Source organism: Phocoena sinus, chromosome 12, assembly GCF_008692025.1.
Source record: "Phocoena sinus isolate mPhoSin1 chromosome 12, mPhoSin1.pri, whole genome shotgun sequence".
Lineage (NCBI taxonomy): Eukaryota > Metazoa > Chordata > Mammalia > Artiodactyla > Phocoenidae > Phocoena > Phocoena sinus.
In genome coordinates this window covers 69616537-69633739 of record NC_045774.1, presented here as the reverse complement: position 1 = coordinate 69633739, position 17203 = coordinate 69616537, and the positions used below count along the sequence as shown (strand labels likewise).

At 41.5% G+C, this 17203-nt stretch overlaps 1 protein-coding gene across 3 annotated transcripts in view; it reads left to right on the top strand.

The window, feature by feature from the left end:
- Positions 1-752: 752 nt before the first annotated feature.
- The window catches only part of ZNF292 (zinc finger protein 292), a 91995-nt gene continuing 75544 nt past the window's right edge, over positions 753-17203 (top strand). Inside the window, exons 1-2 of one of the 3 annotated variants that reach the window (XM_032650899.1) lie at positions 753-3991; positions 4191-4387. In XM_032650899.1, coding sequence (XP_032506790.1) covers positions 4220-4387 — 168 coding nt within the window. In that variant the 5' untranslated portion in view covers positions 753-3991; positions 4191-4219. Of the gene's footprint in view, positions 3992-4190; positions 4388-17203 lie in introns of those variants that run through there. The other 2 variants (XM_032650902.1, XM_032650901.1) reach the window with 2 other exon arrangements.

Genomic DNA, 17203 nt, shown 5'->3' with positions numbered 1-17203 from the left:
GCTTCCAAGATTTATTTTGCTTTATTTCGCGGTTAATTTACGTTTGAATAATTGAGGCTCTCTTAAAAGCATTTTCCTTAGAATAGTATTACTCTTTCTCATTTGCACCTGGCTTTTCCTCATGGAAAGAAAAATAAAAATCCGAATAGGCAATACAAATATCTCTCCTCATTTAACTACCTGTTTATTTAAATATACATGCCATCTTCTTTCTGGGAAGAACGCAAGGACTAGAATTAATCGTTTTAAATGCGGGCCCAGCGTTTCCGGTGCCTTTGGAATCATTTCAATATGTGGCACAGCACCTGCCTCGTGTTTTCAACTTTGATTGGACTCCATTCGCTGCTCCTCTCATGAAAAATGTTTTCCTCGGGAAAGTGTGGTGTGTTTTTAACCGATTCCAATAGACCTTCAACCCATGCTCTCTCTTTGTGTCTGCGGACACAGAAGTGGTTCCCAGACTCCGGGGGGACTTTCTTTTGGACCGATCCCCAGACAGACTCCGGCCCTCACCTCTGAGACCCAGCAGGCGGCCTGTCTGGGGCCTCGCGGCCCAGCCCTTCGGATGAGAGCAGGTAGAACCCGCCCGAGACCCAGCAGCCGTGCCCGCGTCGCGGCCTCCGCAGCAGAGACTCTAGCATCCCCGCCCTGTCGGTTTCCGGAGCCCCGGAGCCCCGCCGCGCCCTGGAGAGGCTCCAGCATCCCTCGGCCTGGAGGCCCCGGGCGCCCGCGGCTACCGAACCACGAGCCACAGCCGCCCTGCGGTCTCGATCCACAGCGCCGGGTGGAAGAGCCGCGCCGGCAGATGCCGGGGCTGGGGCTGCTGAGCGCCGGCCCCTGGACGAAGAGCTCGAGCAACCGCGCAGCTGCCAGGCGATCGAGCGCCGTGCCGCGCCAGGGGAGTCCCGTCCCGCCTCGGCCGAGTGGGGACCCGAGGACACGGTTAGCCGAGCAGATCGGAGGCGGCCTCAGCCCGGCTCCAGCCCTGCGCACCTTCCCGGTGGCCGGGGCCCCAGGAGACAGCCGGGGAAGGGAGAAACGGCGGCGGGAGGGCGGGGCGCTCTCCACCCCCTGAGGCCAGCGCTCTCTCCCAGCGTGCTGGGGTTGCTCGGCGCCCCGGTCGGAAGGACGTGCCCAGCCTTAGCCCTGAGCCGTCCGCCGCGCCCGCCGCATCCCTGGCGCGGCCCTCTGGCTCTGTTATCAGGCACAACCCAGCGCCCTTCCTGCCACCAGGCCCTGCTAGTTCAAGAATTTTAGGGGGAAAAAAAAAAGTGCACTAGCGAGTTGGGGGCCGGGGCAGCCCGGGAAACTCGTGAAGCAGGCAGGCAGGCGCGGCCTGGATGCAGCGACCTCTGTGTCCTAAGGGTCTCCCCGGCTGTATTGATCGCAGGGGTGGGGTGGGGGGCTTTTTCTGTCTCCCAGATTTACTCTGAAATCGAGTCTCTTGGGACTGAAGGTCCATATGATTGTATCACGTCCATAGCAGTCGCGCTGTGTCCAAAATGGGCAAGGGCACTCGCGGCGCAGACACTGAGGTCCCCAGAGACGCCAAGTCTCTTGGCCCCGGGGCTTATGCTTGTTTTCTCCGTGGAACGGGCCTCCGAATTCCCCCAGGAACGTCTCAGTAAGTAGGGGTGTGTGTGCGCGTGTGTGCAATGATTCCCGTGAACTGAGTGTTATTACAAGAACAAATGGACGTAAGTACGTCATGTGTACTTGTTGATACACTTTTTTAATGGATAAGAATGAAATTTCTGAGGTCTCGAAGACAAGGTCGACTTGTCAAGGGAAAGTATTTCCAGCCCTCATTTAATTAAAAAAACCTGCACTTCTGTAGAGATTCGATGGACATTCCAGCTAGCACCTTAGACGATTTTGGTGATCAGAACTGAAGCTGTATGCATTCTCATAATAGAACACTTGTCGTACGAACTGCCATTGCAGGTCACTCTTCCTCAAAACTGTAAGCTTCCTCAAGGCAGGGATAGTTTTCATTCACCTTTGATTTTCCCCGTATCAAGCAGTGCCTGGGCATAAGTACTCAATAAATGGTCATTAATTACACCACTCACCCCTAGTCCTTACACTTTCTGTAGATTCTAATACGGAGGAATGCAGGAAGGGGAAGGTGGGGGGAAAGATACCAAATAAAAGTGAAGGACTTAATCTTCCAAGCTGAGGGACATTTGCAAGTCAGTGATAATGCTCAGAAGCAATTTGCTAATCAAATCTTTTTGGTTTTAGGGCTATCATGGGCAGGAAGTGGAAATGACCTACATTCTTGGGCTTTTTGTTTTTAATCAATAAGTGGATACATTTCTCTTTGGATATATTTTCCTTTCTTCTTTTTTTTTTCTTTCTTTCTATAGATTAGGTGTGGTGTAAACCATAATGCTTGAAGTGAAAATGTGTCTTGCTAGCCTTTGATGCCTTAGATGTCCTTGAATTTACTGGTATATGTGGCTAATCTCATATTTCTCAGTTTTTATATTTTAACGGTTATCCTAAGATAACATACATTGGAGAAATCTTGTTTGGACATCTAAAATACTTCACTTGGGAGAGTGAGCTGCAAATATTAAAATCCATTAGCTGCCTTAATTGTTGCTTTTTAAGCTCTCAGTGATACTTTTACATCTTTGTTCCTTAGCCCTTGAGTGTACTCCCCAGCCTCTTCCATTTGTAACTATTTGAAGAACCTGTATTGTTAACATGTAATATCAGCACACATATGCTGTACTATTATTTTAGCTGATAATGGCCTTTATAAGGGGTTCATTTGTGCCCACTCATCTTATATAATGGCACTTAAACATCACCATCACTGATGCATTACAAACATTCATTCTGGACAACATACTGTCTAGAACATTTTCTATTAATACTAGAAATCTCCAGATGCCTCATCACTATCATTGTTTCTGCATTTCTGTAGACAAGTTGTAAGAAAGATTAGCCTTTTGTCTAATTTTCTACTACTAACAAAATATTTGTTTTATTCTGAACTTTAGGCTTAAGCACTTGAATTTTTGTACTACTTCTACTGTTCTGTTCAAGTGCCAAGTGTTCATTCGTTCCAGGTTGTAAATAAAATATGGTTCAGAGTGCCATCTCTATTTGCAGCATCAGGAAAAAATGCTGTTGAATCTGTAATAACTCTCGATAACCTTGTTCTTTTATTTTAGCAACTTCCCCTCCGTTGTGATTTTTAATGGAGTCCTTATTGCTGTCTTTTTTTTTTTCTTGACCTACTTTCTTTTCAAGAGCTTTCATATAGAGCGTGTTTTATGTGGCGGTGATTTCTGTAGTGTGCAGGAGAGTCTTAAATCGCGGCGGAACAGATTAGTTGGCTATCAGTTATTCCAGAAATGTTTCCGTGGTTTAAAAATCACCTGGTTCCAACGTCCACAATTTCACAGTCTGAAATCTATTAAGCTATGCTTTTCATGAGTTTGCTCCGTTCTCCAGACTGAGGATTGGACCTCATTCTGCTCTGACCCAATTGTTATTTTTCTTTGTTGCCTCAACCCCCTAGAGATTGTGTTTCCAAGGGAGAGGCGTTCTTGGGACTGACAAGGAGGGGAGTGGGACGAGATCTGGTACCTCAGGCACTAGATCCCTCCTCCCTCTCCTGGTGAGAAGTCGGAGACAATTTTGACAGTTCATAGTCCCGCTTTGGCTCTCACGCTCTTGGTCCATGGGTGGGTTTTACCTGCTCCCACTTCCCCTGCCTCTGGCCTGCCTTCGGGCCAATCGCAAATGCAGCCCTTGCCCCAGCCCATCCAGAGCTCTCCCTCACCCGTCCTCTTGGGGGACTGGGGCATATGTCCGTAGAAGGCTTCGGAGACTGGGGAAAGCCACGCCGGGATCCGGACGGTCGAGAAGAGAGCCCCTCCCCAAGCTTTTCCCCGCGTCGCGGCCCTCACGTGACCGAGAACAGGCCTCCACCGGCCCGCCCATTTCGTCCGCTGCTGCCCACTTCCCGCTGGGGGTAAGTAAACCGCGGTTTTCCGTACAGCCCAACCCCGCCCTCCTCCTTTCCCCTTCCCTTCACCTCCCTCGGGTTCCCTCGCGCCACTCTCCCCGCCCCCCATCCTCCCCACCGGGCCCTTTGTACGTGCTCGGCGGCGTGCGAGCGCGCCCGGCACGTGACCCCGCCGAACGTGGCATTGTGTTATCACGTGACCCAGGTGCGTACGCGACGGAGCGGGGTGTGAAGATGGCGGACGAAGAGGCCGAGCAGGAGAGGTTGAGTCGCGGCGGAGGCGGCTGCGCCGCGGAGCTGCAGCGCCTGGGTGAGCGGCTCCAGGAGCTGGAGCGACAGCTGCGGGAGAGCCGGGTGCCGGCCGTGGAGGCGGCCACGGAGTACTGTCAGCAGCTGTGCCAGGTGAGGGCGCCTGGGGTCCCCTCCCCCTTTCCCCCTGCTAGAGGGGGAAGAGGGCGAGTGAGCGCTTGGCTGCCGTGCGGTGGTCCTCGCTGCCTTGGCACCGTCTGCGCCGCCGCCCGGGCGGGAGCGGGGGAGTACGAGGAAGGCGCCTTTGTGTGGCTGCCGTTGTGGCGGTTGTTGTCGGCGGCTCCCGGCTGGGGGAAGGGAGTTGTGGTCAGGGCGGAAAATCCCCCCTCCCCTTCCCTTCCCCGAACTCGGGACTGCGCGGTCCCCGCGGCCGAGAGATGCAGACTGCGAGGACTGGAGCCCTCTCCGCCGTAGGAGAGGGTAAGGGGGGAATGGAGGCCAGGTCCCCTTCCTCCTTCTCTTATTGTGCACTGGGGATTACCGCGCCCCCCGCCTCTGCGCCCCCGCGTCCCACTCCAACGGGCCTCCGCCCCCACTGGTTTGATTCCTTTGCCTCCTTTTGCTTTCATCCGTCCCGCCCCCGGCCCCGTTCTCGCTGTCTCCGGGCCTTTGTTGTTCGAGTTTCGCCTTAGGACTGAAGGGGCCTTTGTTGATGTTCCGAGGAGCAGTCCCCGCCGACCCCTTCTAGCTGGGCGAGACGTTCGGGGGTAGGCGGCGCGGAGGTTGTCCCTTCCTGCCTTTACTTGTTAGGAGCACCGCTTCCATGGTAAAGGTTGCTCTCTTCGGTGGAGAGAAGCTGTCCCTGTATGTGTATCCTAGAGTCGGATGTCGCTGTGCAGCGGCTTTTCCAGAGTCCGCTTCTCTTTTGCCTTCACCCTTGGAGGAGTGTGGTTTCCTCTCTGCCCTTCCTCTGTCGTCTCCCCACCCCCCTGTTACTTGGAGCCTTCCCTGTTTGGCCTCCCGGTGGAACGGAGAAGACTGAGGTTCATGTGGACCCGTGCTCAGGTCAGTTTCAGGCCTTTCTTCCTTTTCTTGCACAAGGACACTGCTTTTCAGTAACTGCGTTCTAACCAGGATTTGGAATGTTAATAGCACTGTTTGCTTGATAGAAATCGGGGAGTTTGTGTCTACATTTGGACTTGATTACCTACCCTCCAGTTACGTTTGAAATTTCAAGGTGCTACTGCTGGCTGTGGTCAAGATTTTGGTTAGATTATCTTCTTGAGGAAGAAAAAGAATTTATACGGGTCACATTTAGAGTTAGCTTGTGAACATGTCATTATACAGAAGTTGTTTCGTTAAGATACTGAACTTAAGGTCGAACAATGGTGGACCGTTTTAGCATGTCACACTAGATCACATTTTCACTTTTAACTTTTGGCCTCCAAGTTCTGAAATCTTTCTTTATAAGATCAGGGGTACTTGATCCCATACCCAGAAATTCTCCATCGTTCTATGCACCTTATTGTCGCAAATTATTTGATGGCGGTTATCTTAAAAAGCAAAACAACAAAAAAACTTTGTGAGATTGCATGGTGACTTGTCTGGGAATAAATGCAATGTGAAAGCCACCCACTTAAGGTAATACAGGTCTGGTGAATACCTATGGCATAATTAGATTCTGTCATTCCTTTGAATCCTAGTTTTAAACAATTGTTGAAATTTACTAATTTCACTATCCTGATCGTAAACACTCATTCTTAATTGGTCTTTCAGATTTAAAAATTTATCTTAGATTAAAAAAAACTTTAATAAGATGCCCATGAAAGGAACTCTTTAATTTGTAAGTAAAGTTAGCTTTTCAGTCAGTGAAAAGTATTAAAGTCTAGCTTTGCTGAAAGACATTTTTCAGGTAACAGTTTCCATTGATGGATTTAAGGCTTATTGCTCTAAATAGTCTTGACCAGCAATATGTATAATCAGGATTAATAATTCTGGGAGAGTGGAATCTCATACAAGTTGGACTTAATTTGGAGCATATGCAACATCAGATATTTGTCACTTTAAAATCATTTTTAATGTATGAAACAGTATTCCTTTTTGTCAGCATGAAGGTAATTTCCTGTATTAGTTTTAAGTGATTAGTCTTACAACATGTAAATTGCTTTTATTGAGCAGTGCTACATGAAATAGTAATAAAACAAATGCTGGGTTTGTGGATTTCAAAAATGACATATTGCATGCACTAAAATCCCACAATAATGTAAATGCATTTAAAAGTGATCTCCATTATTCGAATAGTAGAGTGTATCTGATGTTTTAAATTCCCTGTAGAACATTTTATATATATATAGTTTATATATATATGATAAGTTTCCAATTTGGTCTTGCCAGATGGGAGGTAACTTGAAACAGTTGTTTCTTTAAAATTGTATCATAGCCATTATTATTAACATTTTGCTACGAGTTGAGCAGAGCAGTGGTTAACAATTACAGAATTTATTGGAGCAGTTTAAGAACAGTGCTAGAAATACTAGGAGCTAGAAATTATATCTATGTTTCTAACCTGGAGATTATCATTTCACTTTTTCTATCTAAGGTTTTCCTGTAAAACTGGGATAGTCACATGCTTCAGGAAGGCAAAGATGAATAATATTTGTCAGAGTTAGTGAGCTTCAGAGTTAATATTCTGCAAGTGTTGATGCTTAGTGCTTTTAAATGTGAATTAGTTTATATTCTGAATTTTTACCTCAACAAAAGGTGAGTTTCTGGAGAATGTAGTGAAACCTACAGAAATAAAGTTGCTTACTCTTTCTAGTTTATAGATTTTTCTTTCTTTTTGAATGAAGTGTAGGATAGTAACAGATTTCTTGAGTTCTGAGAAGTAAAATAGAAATGAAAAACATTTAAGTTTTTCTTATTGGTAACTATTGTGTTGCTGTTTATATTAGTTTGCTTCCTGGAAGCATGTCCCACTTTTATATGAACGTTTGCTTAAAGCTTAAGAGTAGGAGAAAGGGAAGGTGGTGGAGGATGGGCATATGGGAGTATTTGTCAGAAAATCTTAGATTTCCTTATATCTTTACAAGCTAGCTGTAATCTGGATAATGTTTAATTTTCCTAAAAGCAAATTAGAATAAGAATATAGGATAACCAGAAATAATTTATTGCATTTATTTGTTTCAGTATCATTATATAAAAACAGATTGTAGTTGGAACTTATGGGACTGTTCCATTGTATTAGACTAGGCCAGGATTCACTCACTCATTCAGCATTGTTATTGAATACCTACACCGAGGGCCAGGCAACCATGAGCCTGGTCCCTGGCTTCAAGGATCTTACAGTGTCTGGAGGAAGGTAGACAAGTAATTGTAGTAAACTGTGATTTATATCTTTTATATGGAAGGTTATTTATTTGGGAGTTTGAACAGAAGCATTCCAATAGGAGAATTGTTCTAAAAGGATTTTAAAATGATTCATTTAAAAAGTTAAGCCATCGTAATAGTTGAAGAATGATTTGTTGGAGCATGGTGTTTGTTGACAGCATTACATACTGGACTGGATGACTCGTTGATTAATACATGAGTTGTGACTGTTTATGGTTGTTTACCTTCTGGTGACAGTTATTTTAAAAGGTGGAATTGCAGTTGTGGAAATATGGTTTTGTATCATACACACACGCATGCTTCTTACCTTTGTTCATACCTTAATTCATATAAGCAGCTTCTCAACTGGGCATGGTACTGTTTCCCACTACATTTCTCTCTTAAGGACATTTAGACACACGTGGGGTCAGTTCGGTTACTGCAGTGACTGGGGATGTGATAACTGGCATTTAGTGCCCATGGGCCATGGATATTACATTTTCTGAAGTGACCAGGACAGTCCCACTCCATTAAAATTTATCCCTCTGCCTAAATACCCACAAGTGCCCTTTTGAGAAACAGTGACCAGAAAGAAGAATATATTAGGATTTTTTTTGTCCTTATGTTTTTTCATGTTAATATAGTTATATTAAGAAATGCAGTTAATCTGGAGCAGATCCAGGTCAGTGCTTTTCAACCATATATAAATGCACACACTGAGCTTCATTGCACATTGAACTTGAAAATTTCTACTTTCTTAGCAGAAATTATGAGCAATTACTTAAACAATTACTAAAACAATTCACTTTTACTAGGTTAAGGAGGGTAGCAAAGTCAGCATACTTAGTTATCCTGATTAAAGCAGAGATTTGACCTTTTGATAAAATTGAAATTATGTGCTTTTAAGAAAGCATTTAATGCAAGGACTAGGTTTAAATGTTAGGGAATATAAGATACAGGAGACTCTAGTAGGATATAAACTAATAAGATTTAAATATCACTTCAGAATGACAATTGAAGACATGTCAAAAGGCTGTGTATCATTAACACATTTGCTTGATTTTTTATTCCCCTTTTTTAAATTGAAAATGTGGTACATTAAAATGGTTTTTAAAAATTCAAAGACCAAGAAAGGGCATACACTGAAAACTTGCTCTCCTTCCCACCCTAGGCCTCCAGTCACCTTCCACAAAGACAGTCCCCTAATAGTATTTTATGTGTCTTCCCAGAAATGCTGTTTACTCTTCTTTTTTTTCCGGCACGCGGTCCCCTCACTGTTGTGGCCTCTCCCGTTGTGGAGCACAGGCTTCAGACGCGCGGGCTCAGTGGCCATAGCTCACGGGCCCAGCCGCTCCGCGGCATGTGGGATCTTCCTGGACCCGGGCACGAACCTGCGTCCCCTACATCGGCAGGCGGACTCTCAACCACTGCGCCACCAAGGAAGCCCTACTCTCTTTTTTTTTTTAATTAAAAAATCAAGACATACTGTATACTGCATCTTTTTTTTTTTTGCGGTACACGGGCCTCTCACTGTTGTGGCCTCTCCCGTTGCGGAGCACAGGCTTCGGATGCGCAGGCTCAGCAGCCATGGTTCACGGGCCCAGCCGCTCCGCGGCACGTGGGATCTTCCCGGACCGGGGTACGAACCCGTGTTCCCTGCGTTGGCAGGCAGACTCTCAACCACTGCGCCACCAGGGAAGCCCTATACTGCATCTTTTTTCTTCACCAAAAAAAGGTATCTTTGAGATCATTCTGTAGCTGCCCACGTAAATCTATGGCTTTCTGTTTTAAACTGTGTAATAATTCTAGTCTGCAGCTGTGTCTAATTAATCAGTTAATTGTTGGTGGTTATTTAGAAGAGTAAGTTAATTTTGTGTGTAGTAATTTCAGTAGAGTTCAGAATAGGTAGTAAGCACATCAGGCTGGGTTATCAGACAGAAGGCTTTACTAAAAAGGTAGGATTTGACATAGACCTTAATGCCTTTATTAACTGTGTTTAGTGCCTTGTTGGTATAAGAAACAAATGAAATTAAAACTGTTGAGAACTACTGTTTAAATTATGCAGTTACAGTATATCTTTGTATATATTTCTTTCATCTGTTTGATACAAGTTGATTCTTTTGTTTGTCTGCATGTTTTGCTTAGCTTTAATGGTAGAGGCAAAAATTTTGAAAATACTTAAATATTTTCCTTGAGAAACTCGACTTTCTTTTGATTATTAGAGACCATCTTAAGTTAATTTGTAGGTCACTTCAAATCAGAAGATAAGATAGCTTGCTTGTTAATTAGTGATAATTACTTTAGGTATTGAGGGAGTAATAAGTCATTTAAACTTTAAAAGTTTAGGTAATGCTCAGGGGAAATAATTTGTTAAGTGTTCATAATTAGTATGATTGCATGCTGGAGATATTAAATTCTGCTTTCCAGAATATACTTATACCAGTTTCAGCAAAGGAAAACTTTACCAATTTTTCTTGCCTCCTTCTTAACACTTCTTGATCCTAAATTAAAATGGGGGAAGAGGTATTTTGCAATTGCCATTCATGATATTTTATATGACTAATCTGCAAAACCAAGGATTTTTGAAAATGTATGGTCTTAACTGTATGAAACTGCTGCTGTACTTATTTTCCTGGAGATTCTGTCAAAGTTGAGAAATTACCTTATTTTTCCCAACTCCCACACGTAAATTCAGTTCATAAACCAATCAATGTGTGAGTAGCCTTGCTTATAAAATGGAAAGTTTACTTTTTATTAATGTGTTTGTCAGACACGCTGTGTAACTTTTAGCTATTTATTGTTTTCCAGGAGAGCCTCTTGATTCATTGTTTCTCTTATCATTTAGAGTTGCACAGTGCACCTCATAGGAAAAAATGTTACCTTTTCCCACCTTACATATATTTAGCCAAGAAGATTTGTTAAAGTTCAATCAGTTACATCTTAATTTATTTTAAACATATTGAAATTCCTCTTATATGGGAGCACTAAGGGAGCTATGGAGAATTATGGCATGGATAGAGCTTACAAAATCTGGTACATATATTAATAGTTAAGCAAGTAATACTATTAGATAGTAAAGTATCTAGTGATTAATACAATAAGTAGAGTGTGAATTAAGAAAACTAGAGCATTTTAAAATTACACTAGCTAAAAATTGAAAGGAAAGGAAAGGAAAACACTATTTACATTGGGTCTTGAATGTGGATAACTAAAGTGGGAAGGATGGGAATAAACCTCAGAGATCTGGAACAACTTTTCAAACTGGAATATTGGAGAAAAATGTCATGGGTTGGGATGAAAAATAGGATAGAAAAGGTAGATTAGAACCAGACTTAGAGTTTAAGATCCAAACCAAGGAATTTTAACTGATCCTGTAAGCATAGATAATATATGGTTACATTTCTTAAAGACTTACCCTTCCAAGGTTGAGGCATTGAAATTTTAAAAAGTTCAGAATGTTAGAGCCTTTGGTTTTTCTTGAAGTATCCTGTGTCAGTTACTGCCATTACTCAAAAACACAGTGGCTTTAAAAGAACAGCCTTTTTTATTACTGTTCTCAAGTCTATGGGTCTTTTGGGTCGTTCTGCAGTCAGCTGGTAGGTTGTCTGGGGCTGAATGATCCCAGATGGTCTCACTCATATGTCTTGTGGTTGGTGGATTGGTTGAGGGGCCCCAGTTAAGTTGGCTCATCTCTGCTCCACTCTTACCCTCTAGTAACGTAGCCTGAGTTTCTTTACTTTGCAACAGGAAAGCCAGTTCTGTAGCACAACTGCTTTTCAAGCCTCTGCTTGTGTCATGTTCGCCATTGTCCCATTGCGTCTAGTAGTCATACCCAGCCTCTTCGTGGGTACAGGGAGATGTGATGCTTCAGGGAGCAATTTTGTAACAGTCTATGACATATCCCACTTCTGTTTATTCTCCAGTGCAATTCCGGGCACTTTATTGGGTGAGATTTTAATTTTTTGTTTCTATAGCCCCACCTCTGCTTTCTTTCTTGTCATACATATTCTGTCATCAAAGCACATCCAATTACTCCTTTTCTCCTTGATTGGCAAAAGGCATTTCTATTCCTGCTTTCTAATTTAAATTTCCAAATAGAAGAAGGGCATCCCACTCCATCACTGTAACTTTGGAAAGTTTGTGGAACAACTTCTTATTTGCCATGGTTCTTTACCTTAATATTAAACCTGGTCTGTATGTGGTGTTTTGTGTTGTCTCTACCTTGTACAGTTTAGTAATAACATCCTAGTTCTTGTCCTAATATTTGAACTTCTTTTTCCTTTTAACTGATGAACTTGCTTTTAACCTTCCATTCAGTTTGTGAAATTCCCCCAACATCCTGCTTTTATCCTTCTACCTCAGTGGCAGTCCAGTACTCATGACAGTGTTTCTCAAATTTGTGTTTGCAGAAACCCAAGAGAGTCTGTAGACTTTAGAGTTACTCAGCTCAGAGTAAGATGTAACTTTTTTTTTACGTCGCCACTTAGTTGTCCACTGAAAAAATTATCACAAAAAAATACTTATCTTTACTGTGTGTGATGCATTCTATTTTCATTTACTGTTATTGTTTTTAAAAGCTGCTCTTGATTTTATGATCCATTCATACGTCATAACCAAGAAATTGGAAAACACTGCTTATAGGGAATCAATGGGCTCAATTCAGTAATAAGCACAAACATAGGTACTCCTAAGTTGTAAGGTGGCCTTCTAGTCTAGTTGATTCAGAAAATTCATAGTTTTATTTATGAGGAGCATCAAAATTAAAATACAATTTTAAATTTAAATGACTGCTAAAAACCCAGCATATGTCCATGGAATCAATTTGAGAAATACTGGTACATAGGATCAAATCCAAATTTAAGCTTGAGCCCAGTGGTCTCCGTGCTCTATTGTTTACTTTTTAAAAATATTTTCACTGTTCAGCAGGAACTTTCTGCTCCATCTAAATTGTTCATTCCTCATTTTACTGCCTTTGTGACTTTGTTCAGAGGAGCAATGTTATGCAGTGAAAAGTCAAATGGCTTTGGGTTCAAATAGGAGGTCCCCAACTATCAAGACAAGATTTTTGCTCATGCTTTGTTTGGGGTGAGGGTGAACCTTGGAGTTAGAGTCTAGACCAAACAGATTGAAGAGGAAGAGAATTAATGTTCAAAACAGGCACTGTTACGCTTTACTAACAATGAATTGTTTAATCTGAAGACTTGTGAGATCATAGGATTAAAAAGCGTTTAGTCTGTTTAAATATCTGTTTACCCAAATTGACTCTTAGGGCCTCATCATTGCTATATAATACTTGTTCAGTATGACATTGATTTATCAGAAAATGTTCAGTTTTATTAGGCATTTGTTTAGGAAGACTGAGATATATGGTTTAATGGCTAAAATGAAGCAGTTCTTTAAAAAATGAATTTCAAATATATGGATAATATATTCGTGTGGAACATTTGGCATCCTTATTGATGCCTGACGTATAGGCAATGTTATGTTTTAAGTTTATCACTCCTAGATACAGATTTTACATTTAGAAAGAGGTAATCTAAATTCAGAAGTAGTAAGTAATTGACTTGATCCCCATCCCAGTCATTTTTTTTGTTTGTTTTTTTGGATTGAACCTCCCCCGCCCCACTCCCCTGCAGTGAAAGCACCAGGGAATTCCCTGCGTGAAGGTATTTTCTAGGAAGGGTTTCTGAGTGCTTGTCATAACTGTTGCTCCTTAGTAATTCAGAATGAACTCTAGTACGTAAAACTGAATATGTTGGCAAGAATGAGTCGGACCTAGTATATTTAATATCGTGACCTATTTAGTGTTTCTGAAAAGGCAATCTGATGTTGTAAATGCTGCCTAAAGAGAAATTATTTTTAACACCAGAAGACCTTTGAGGATTTACGTATCTTGAATGAAAACATTTGTGGTGTTTGGTGCCCCTCCTCACCGAATTATCTTTTATAAATCTTGTTTTAGTTGATGAAGAAAACCTACCCTCCAGATTCTTTCATATATTCTTTGCTTGACAGCTCATTAGATACTGTAGATTAAAAGTGTTGGAATTCTAAGGACACCAATTTTAATTTTCATGAATTTGTTTATTGTGACCTTTGGCATGCTACTTAAGACTTTTCTGGGGTTTTTTTGTTTGTTTGTTTTTGTTTTTTATCCTTGACATGGAGATGCTACAGACTTTTGCTGGTTGTTGGTATAAGAATGGATCAAAGGCATGATTATTTAAAACGATTGTTGTTGTATAAAGTAACATTTTCATTTACATTTAGAGACTACTTTGGAAACACCTTTGATGTTTTATACGTGATAGTGACCTAGAATAATGTTATTACATTAATAATTCTATCATTTTGAAGTCATCTATTATTGTCATTTTGAAAATAGCATTAGATTACTGATTAACCAGCTTGTTTAAAGCCTACATTTTAGAGAAGGCAGGATTAGATTTTATAATAATTTATGAAAGGTCTTTTTGTCACGGGGGGCATGCAGATTACTCAATGTGTGTGAATGTGCCAGGAGAAGATTATTGGCTTTGCAATTAAAATCTTTTCCTTTGTCCAAAATTTTAAACCTGGGATTTGAGAGGCTGGGATGAGAAAAGCTAGTATTTACCTAGTAACTAAAAGTATAGATTTTGAACTATGATTAGAATTCTAGCTCCCTTACTTCTGTGGGATTTCAGGCTTGGTTTTGTGCTCATCTCTATCTAGACTGGAGGTAAGAATAATATCTGCCTTAAAGCTGGTGTGATTAAGATATAATGTTTGTTGAGCACTTTGCATATTATGATGCTGGAAGCACACAGCAAATGTTAGCTATTAATACATTTACAAGGACTAGGTCTGAAACTTTCTCTCATAAACAAATATTAATCTTAGTAAAATACTCTTTAGTTTATCAAACTTAAAAAAGAAACAAGGGGAACTCCCTTTTCCTTCCCCCCCAAAGTCTTACCTGAAATCTTATGTATAAAACAGAAAAGTTACTGCTGCAGAACAGTTTGACAAGTACAGTACTAATCCAGAAAATAACAATGCTATTGCCAGGGGTTGTAAAGGGAGTTCAAGCAGAGTTCTCTTCTGCTGTTATTTTCTTCTCAAATGGTTCTTTTTTCTTATTTTCCCTCATTCTACTGCTTTTCTACACTCTCCCAAAAGATAATGAATGTTCTTGTCTTAGAGGCATAATAAAGCCATCACTGAAGACTTTAATATATTTTATCTTTAAAGACTTTTAATTGTGCTGCTTATTTTTGTTTTACATACCAAGGCACACTAAATAAACTCATTTTTTGGTACCTAAGATTTAAAATAAATTTGCTTCTCTGGAAGCGTGACACTGATGTGAATGTCTAAATAGAGAAACTGTACCTTATCAGAGAAACAATAAATATTAAATAATAGTGAAACTTATGCATGAAACAGTCCCACAGATATACTTAGTGCTTACGTTTAATTCGGCCATCTTATATATTCCCTCAAATCTTCATCTCATGTTTTCTCTAGATCTTTTATTTTCTTCCTTGGGTTTCCAAAGAAGTGGCTGTTCCCTGGCAAGTGGATCTTTTCGTCTGTGCACCTCCTCAAAGAACCTTTCCACTTTCCTGTTTCTTCACAATTTTCTTTCCATCACTTCTGTCCTTTAGCCTACAGAGATGGGTGTGTGTGTCTTTCTCATCTTTTTGCTATGTTGATCATGTCTTCAGATTTCTCCCTTTTCTCTGACCCCTTCTCTCCACATATGAGATGTCTCCTATCCTAAAAATGTCTTTCTCTAACTCTTGTTTTCTAGTCTTTCTTGCCAGACGTCTTTGGAAAAGTACCCTGTACATTGCCTTTATTTCTTACCTTCTGTTGCAGTTTGGATTCTACCCCTCACCACACTGGAGAAGACACTCTTTTGAAGGTCACTGCTTGGCATATTTGTAATACTTTATTAAATTTAGACCCAAGTAGCAATCCAGCAGCTCAGACTATTTCATATACCTGCATATTGTGTTTAATAAAATTTAATTGTTAGCATTTTAAAAATCATAAGCTTTCATGTTGAAATGAGAGTGTTTGGCTTTTCCTGGAAAATCAGAAGATCGGGCAATATTGGACTCATGCATGGCTACAGGCTGAAGTGGCTGCCTGCTCAGCCTCTGTTGGCATTTAAAAGTGTTTGTGACCCCATCTTAAGTTCATCTCCCTTCAGTTTATTTACACTGCTCTCCTGATTCTCCTACCTTTGTGACTGCTCCTTAGTCGTCTTCACTGACTCTTCCTTTCACCGCTGGAAATGCATGGTAATTATTAGCTAGTATTAATATATTTAAACGGAGTAGATACAACATTTCTGAATTTTTTTGTGGCATTTCCTCAGTGTTCTTCTCTTCCTTTCACTCTTCATTAATGACCCTCAACCATTTTCCCCATCTCATCAACATATCTGAGACAGGACTCTAATCAGAAAGTGGCTCCTGAGCCCTGGTTGACAGTCGTGCTTCACATACTAATCTTCAGCAGGCATCCACTCTGACAGCATCTCCTGTCACTCACTCTGGATAGGATTTCCAGGGGTCCATTCTCTTGGACCTTGCCACTCTTCTTAGCTCTTGACTCCTGCTTCCAGCCACCTGTGGAACTCTTCCTCGTGAGTTCAGTAGGTACTTCTAATTAAACAAGACCGAAATTGAACTCATCTACTTTGCTCTCCACTCCCCACTCCTCACCAAAAAGAAAGCCTGTTGGTATTGGTGACATTCCTCCCTTCCCCCTCAAACTTAGGTTTTGAAATCTTGAGTCATTTTTAGCGCCACCTTTCACCTCCACAGCCCAGTCACTGAGTTCTGTCAATTTTTTTCATGCACTGTTTCCTGTATCCTTCTCTGGTTAGATCTGATATGCTATTATAGCCACTTAGTTTCTTACAACAAAAAATACAACAAACATTTTTTTCATGAAGGTACTTTTCTGTTCTCCATTCTCTCCACTAATCTATCTTCTTCTACATTGTCGCTAAGATTATGTTATCTTTTTAAAGCTTGGATATCATATTTTTAAAGACTTTTAGAAGGTAGCACAATGTGGAGGAGCTCAAACACCATGAGTTGAAATCCCAGCTCTACCGTTTACTGACTATGGGCTCAGTTTCTTAACCTATTAGATGAGGATCGTAGTATTGTGAGGTAAATGAGGCATCAGCACAGCACCCCCCACATTAGTAAGCACTACATAAAATGCTGTTCCATGAAAAATAAAATTCAAGCTCACTAGCCTTACATTCAGGGACTTTCATGACATGACACCTAGGATGCCAGCCTGGCTGATTGGCAGCCATATCTCTTCATTTCTTTTTTATATAGAGCCTTAGGGGTTTGTAGTCTGTTCTTATACTACAGTTTACATAACTTCCCTCACCTCTGTGCTTTGGCTCCAGCTTTCCCCTTTAGGATTTCCTTCTTTTATCAACCCCATTTCTCCATATTTATTTCCTTCAATCTGTGATGAGATTATGAGGTATTATTATCTTTTTCATGAGGCTTTCTTATACTCCTAAATGGATTTAGTGGCATATTCCCCATCCTTCTTATTGAACTGTATTTTTTCTGGCTTTTA